This window comes from Rhincodon typus, chromosome 46 (assembly GCF_021869965.1).
Source record: "Rhincodon typus isolate 14 chromosome 46, sRhiTyp1.1, whole genome shotgun sequence".
In the NCBI taxonomy this organism is placed as follows: Eukaryota; Metazoa; Chordata; class Chondrichthyes; order Orectolobiformes; family Rhincodontidae; genus Rhincodon; species Rhincodon typus.
Window position 1 is genome coordinate 7,165,323 of NC_063377.1, and position 6,513 is coordinate 7,171,835.

Sequence of the window (6,513 nt, forward strand, 5' to 3'; positions counted from 1 at the left end):
GTGGGGAAATTTCTTCTCTGGGACTCGGGAGTCTGTGGAATTACCTCCCGCAGAGCGTGGCGAGTGGTGGTGGTGGTGGTGGTGGGGGGGGGGGGGGGGGAAGTCGGCTCACTGGATTATATTCGAGGTTCAACTTACAGAGAGATTTCTGATTGACGAGGGAATGGGTGTGTGGGTCACACAGTCAAGAAGGGTGGGGCTGAGACCATGATCCGATCAGCCTGATGGCTGGAGGGGCAGAATGGCCTGCTGCAGCTCCTCCCCATTCCCACGGTCTCCCGCACATCCAAGCAACGTTCGCCCCATGGGGCAGAGAGCCATTCTGGCCCTGGTGCCCGTTCTATACCAGCAGCGACACTTACCGCTGTGCCGTGGCGCGCTGACTCGTATCCATCGATTAGCTTGTCGATGAGATTCTTACGGACTCCCCTGAACGGAGTGTTGCCCTCCCTCAGCTCCAGCAGGAAATTCCGGAAACTCTTCCCAGTCAGGTATTTGACAAAATCGGTGCCTTCGCCAGTGGGGAGATCTGTGGTGGCAGCACATACACACACACACCCCGAAGGGAGTCACAACACAATGCAAGTTCGTAGCCTGTAGGAGGCGGCAGTTCAGCCCGCTGTCTATTCTGGCCCTTTGAAGTGGCTCTCCGATTAATCCCACACCCCGGTCTTTCTCCCGCTAACGTTCCTCCATCAAGTACGCCTCAGACCACCGCCCCCCCCTCAACTTTTGAAATTTCCTGTTGAATCTGTTCCCACACATTCTCATCCCTCTCTCTGATCCTGTTCTATCCACGGCCCCTTCTGCCGGTGGGATCGGCTTCTCCCTCAACCAAAACCTACGCCCTGGCGATTTTCAGCCTGTCAATTCAGTCTCCCCGTGCACCCTCCCCACTCTGACCCCAGCTTCTCCACGTAACTCCTTCCTGGCAAGGTGGTGACGCTAAAACGCTGACAGGCCGGGTCACAAACGACGGGCAGGTGGAGTAAAAAGACTGTCGTCTCTCTTCTCCTGAATTTTGGATTGCGCACAGGAGTAGGAAAACGGCGGTTTTAAAAACCAAGGATAGTGTAAGGGACTAGCAAACCTACTTTAAAAAAAGAGAGAACCCAATTCTCATCGTAAGCACTGCTTACACAGCTGCTTGCTCAAGCAGTCGTGGCAGCACTGGTTTGCAGGCAGGCTGGAGCTAGAAGGGGGTTTTTGAATGGAGCTTCGGCCTGCAACAGGTAGCTGATCGGTCTGGGGACCAGTTATTGATGACAAGGCCTTCTGGGTGCCAGCAGCTGAACTATTTTTTGGGGAGTGGCGGGGAAAGAATGAACATTTTAGACATCAGGAGGAGAAGGAGCCGTTTTTCTTCTGAGGTAAAAAATCATCGCAAGGCTGAAGACAGACAGAATCCTTTTTACCCTCAGCGGTTACAGTAAGCTGGCTCAACTGGCAAAGAGGCACAGAGACTTTGCAAGCATAAACCAGCCACCCTGTACCTTCTACAAGCAAGAGAAAGTATCTGGAGGAGAAGGATCAGACAGCAGCACAACCTGACAAGCTGCAAGGACAAATTTTTGAGAGCCCTGTGGGCAGCTGTGCATGTGCTCTCCAGTTTAATACATACTTCCTGTAACAGGGTGAGCAGAACTGGACGTGGTAGACAAGACAGGCCTCACCAACGCCCTGTACACCATGACGTCCCAACTCCCATACTCAAAAGGACTGAGCAAGCGTGTCAAATGCCTTCTTAACCACCCTGTTTGTATGCGCTGCAGGGCAACTTGTAGACGGCAGCGTCAGCGGAAGAGGGAACCCCACTCCGGTGACATCCCCAGCCTGCGGGTGCCCCCATACCTCACCGACTGCAACAGTTTTAACAAGAAGGCTCACCTCCACCTTCTCCAAGGGCAGTTACAGAGAGGGGTAACAATTATTGGCCTTGGTCAGTGCCACCAACATCCCGTGAATTAATATCAAACCTAAACATCTGGGCCTTCCAAGGCCATGAGGCGGATGGGAACACCCCAACCTTGTGAACAGCGCAAGATAAAATGCGACTGGCCCAGCTGGGAAGGAGGATGAAGAAATTGCAGCTCAGTTTGGTTGGGGCTGGCCACTCACCCACATGCCTGATAGCATCCAGAGCCTTCATTCGGTATATGTAGTTGTAGGGTCCTGCAAAAGATCAGCGAGAGAAATGTCACACCGCCTACGCTGCAGGCTCACCAACGTGAATGCCCGAAGGCAATCGCTCAAGACAGGTTCGCTCAGCTTTGGATCAAATTCCCTTTCAGTACTGAGGGTTCAGTGCAGAGCCCAATATTTACAATAGCCACACCTAAATTACTAGCAGCTCATATTATTACCCACAGCACAGGGTTAGATACAGAATAAAGCTCCCTCTACACTGTCCCCCACAATCAAACATTCCCAGGGACAGGGACAGCACAGGGGTAGATACAGAGTAAAGCTCCCTCTACACTGTTCCCCCAAACATTCCCAGGACAGGGTTAGGTCTCCCTCCACCCCTTCCCCCATCTAAAACTATTCTCCTTGGCCAGCTTTTGATCACCTGTCACTCTGATTTCCTTAAGGAATCTGGCATCAGATTGTGGCCTGGGTGTTGATTTGCTGTGCAAGGGGTGCCATATCAATGCAAGAGGTTGCAGTCTGTACCTTGGGCTCCCGTTTCCTGAAGCTGGAGTAAGCGTATGTCTCCCTCATCCAGCAGCTGAGGCTCGTAGTCGAGATCCTGGACTTTCAGAAGGCTCCTGTCGATCTCCTCTCTCAGATCCTGGTGGAGGACAACCGGCAAGGAGCGATCAGTTCAGCAGCAGAGCTCTGAGCAGTGCCCTCAACTTCTCTCGGTTATCCCCAACTCACTACCCCAATCCCTCATCAGTTTCCCCACTATAAAATCAGAAACCCCTCCTCAATCCACACCACCCAACAGCCCCACCCACCAACCCTCAATCCACGCCACCCTTCCCAACCGCTCCCCCAACCCTCAATTCACCTCATTCCTGAGCCCTGTCAATCCCCCGTGAACTCTATTCCCCCAAAATGCCACTCTCGCATCATGTACCCCACCTGCAAACCCTTTCCCCGCAAACTCCAAACTCCAACATTACACCTCATCAACAGCACAACTCCCAAAAATCGAACATCCCCAACAAACACCCCTCAAGCCCAAACACCAAGCCATCTGTCCAATCCCCCAAAGCCCTTCCAATTGGATCAACCCTAAATGCCCCCAGTTGAAACATCCACCCAGCCCCAGCAAGACCCAAACTGCCCTCCACCCCAACCAATACCCTGCACTTGAAGGAAGTCAACCAGCAGAGGTTGAGGAGGGTAATGGGACCTACAGGAGGAGAGACGGTCTCATATTGTGCTGTAAAGGGCCTCAATATGGTACAAAGCCTTTTGGAGCACTTTTCACCTTCCTGCCCAGTAAATTCTAAGATTATTTGAGGGGCGCTGGATGGCGAATCAACCCTCCGCCTCTGCCTCCAGCATTGAGACCCACGTGTCTAGGCCTGGCCTGTTCTGTTCCGTTCCTGTCTGGATTGGCCAGGGAATGCTGGACAGAAGCTGGGAGCCGCGAGACTCCATACCCCACCCCACCTCCCCAAACTATTGGTGCGGTACCACTCCTAACACTGCAAAGGAGAGGCCAAACCCCCAGCTCAGCACTGGTACAAACCTTGGGTGCGTTGTGGCCAATGGGGGCATGGGGCCCTCGCCTGGACTTCATGGCAAATCTCATGATCTGGCGCTTGACAAAGATGAACAACAGCACAAAGACCTGGAGGACACACATCCCACACACAGCCGTCAGTTTTAAGGAGGTCCATTCAGTGGCCAATAAAACCACAACTCAGATTCCCCCCTGACGCCCCAAAATTTAACATCCATTGGCTGATTTAAGATAAAAAGGACTTCTCTCCAGGAGTTCTAGTCCATTTTGGGTTTACAATTGCAGAGCAGCTCGGACCCCAGTTTACATCTTGATTAAAAACAAAAAATGGTAGATAGTTGTTGCATAATGCAGACAGCAAGAACTGCAAATGCTGGAGGCAGAGTGAACACAGTGTGGTGCTGGAGGAACACAGCAGCATCAGAGGAGCAGGAAAGTCGACGTTTCGGGTTCACACCCTTCATCAGGGCATAGTGCATTATCTTTGAAAATTACAAGTAAAGATTTCTCATCAGTAATCCCACGTTGTTAGCCAATTAACTACCGCATCAATAACTAGAGATTATCAGATCTTTCTGCTGGTTAAGCCCCATTTGCGTATTATTTTAAAGCAGAAAAGCCAGACATATCACATCCTGGTCATTGCCAAATTAACACTAAAAATGTTTGGATCAACTGGGTTTGTACTCACTGGAATTTAGAAGAACGAAGTGGGGGGGAATCTCGTAGAAGCATAAAATCCTGACGGGGGCTGGACAGGCTAGATGTCGAAAGAATTTTCCCGATGTTGGAGAAGCCCAGCGCTAGGGGATCACAGTCTAAGAATAAAAGGGGTCAGCCATTTAGGACTGAGATGAGGAAGAATTTCTTCACTCAGAGTTGTGAACCTGTGGAATTCTCTCCTACAAGCAGCTGTTGGGACCAGTACATCAGATATATTCAAGAGGCAGCTGGATGTGGCCCTTGCGGCTAAAGGATCAAGGGGTATGGAGAGAAAGCTGGAACGGAATACTGAAGCTGCATGATCAGCCATGAACGTATTGAATGGTGGTGCAAGCTCAAAGGGCCGAATGGCCTACTCCTGCGCTTATTTTTATGTTTCTATGTTTCTCTTAAGTAAGCTTTAGGTGTTAATCAATTAACCACTGCTAACTAAAGTTTAGAGTTAACTAGCTGAATGATTGAGAACCCAATATGTTGTTTCAAAGCAAAAAAAAAACAAGACATGTTGAATTACATTAATTTGCTGAATTAAAAGGTTTCCTTTCAGTAATCCCACAAATGTTAGTTAAGTAACCATCGTATTAATAAGCCTGAACTAGCAGAATGAGTGAGAATCCAACTTGCTTCAACACTGAAAACCCACACTTGCTGCATTGTTAGTTTGTTGAATGAAATAAAAGCTTCTGTTTAGTAATCCAAACGCTAACCAATTAACTACTGCAATAACTAACAATGTCATTCTGCTAGTTAAGGATCCAATTTCCCTCCTGCTGTGAAGCAGAAACCTAGATGTGTTGCATTCCATTTATTTGAACTAAACTTAAAGCTCTCAGTAATCCTACTGTAGGATTAACTACTGTACTAATAACTAGTGATTACCAGTCATCCTACTAGTTAGGAATCAGACTTCCCTTTTTGCTTTGGAGCTGAAGACTAGGATACATTACACTCTCTTTAAATTTTAATTAAAATTATAAAAGATTTTAGTGTAGGAAACCTAGACGTGTTAACCAGCTAACCAATGCAGCAGGGCTAGTAAACACTTGTTACCACTGCTAGTTAGGAATCCGACATTGGTTTTGAAGCTGAAAACCAAGAGATGTGGCACTCTTTTTAAATTAAAAACGATTATCTTCAGCAATCCTACAAGTGTTAACCAATTAACCACTGCATTAATAACCAGTGATTACCAGTTAGTTAGGAATTCAAATTCCCTTTTGGTATTGAAACAGAAAACCAGGACACATAACACCCCATTTAATTAAAAAGAATTTATCTTCAGCAATCTTACAACTGCTGACCAATTAACCATTTCATTAATAACTAGGACAGCACGGTGGCTCAGTGGTTAGCATAGCTATTTCACGGCACCAGGGACCCTGGGCTTGATTCCACCCGCAGGGTGACGGTGTCTGCGCGGAGTTTGCACGTTCTCTCCCCATGTCTGCATGGATTTCCTCCGGGCGCTCCGCTTTCCTCCCACAGTCCAAAAGATACGCGGGTGAGGTGGATTGGCCGTGCTAAATTGCCCATAGTGTCCTGGGTGGAGAAACGCAGGGACAGGGCATGGGGTGGGTCAGGGTGGAGAAACACGGGGTCAAGATGGGACGCTCTTCAGAGGGTCAGTGTGGACTTGACGGGCCGAATGGCCTGCTTCTACAGTGCAGGGATTCTAGGTAGGAATTCAAATTCTCTTTTGGCATTGGAAGCTGAAAAATAAGACAAGCCACACTCCACTTAATCATTTAGAAGGTTTATCTTCACTAATCTTACAAGTGCTAACCAATTAACCATTACATTAATAACTAGTGATTACAAGTCACTCTACTAGTTAGGAATTCAACTCCCTTTTTTTTGCTTTCAAGCTGAAGACCCAGGCATCTTACACTTTTCTGATGAAGGGTCTAGGCCCGAAACGTCAGCCTCTCTGCTCCTATGATGCTGCTTGGCCTGCTGTGTTCATCCAGCCCTGCACCTTGTTGTCTCGGATTCTCCAGCGTCTGCAGTTCCTACTATCTCTGATTCGATTTTAACCCCACTGCGAAGCCTCTTCTAAGGATGCCTAACCTGAAGAAGTTACCCTCCTCCCTCCG

General features: G+C 48.7%; 1 protein-coding gene across 4 annotated transcripts in view; it reads right to left on the reverse strand.

Moving 5' to 3' along the window:
- Nucleotides 1-6,513, reverse strand: part of c46h1orf43 (chromosome 46 C1orf43 homolog) — a 12,414-nt gene that overhangs the window by 4,632 nt on the left and 1,269 nt on the right. For 2 of the 4 annotated variants that reach the window (XM_048620369.1, XM_048620366.1), the window contains exons 2-5: nt 3,704-3,805; nt 2,674-2,791; nt 2,119-2,172; nt 363-529 (exon numbers count right to left, since the gene is read on the reverse strand). In XM_048620369.1, coding sequence (XP_048476326.1) covers nt 363-529; nt 2,119-2,172; nt 2,674-2,791; nt 3,704-3,766 — 402 coding nt within the window. In that variant the 5' untranslated portion in view covers nt 3,767-3,805. Of the gene's footprint in view, nt 1-362; nt 530-2,118; nt 2,173-2,673; nt 2,792-3,703; nt 3,806-4,388; nt 4,516-6,513 lie in introns of all 4 variants that reach the window. The other 2 variants (XM_048620368.1, XM_048620367.1) reach the window with 2 other exon arrangements.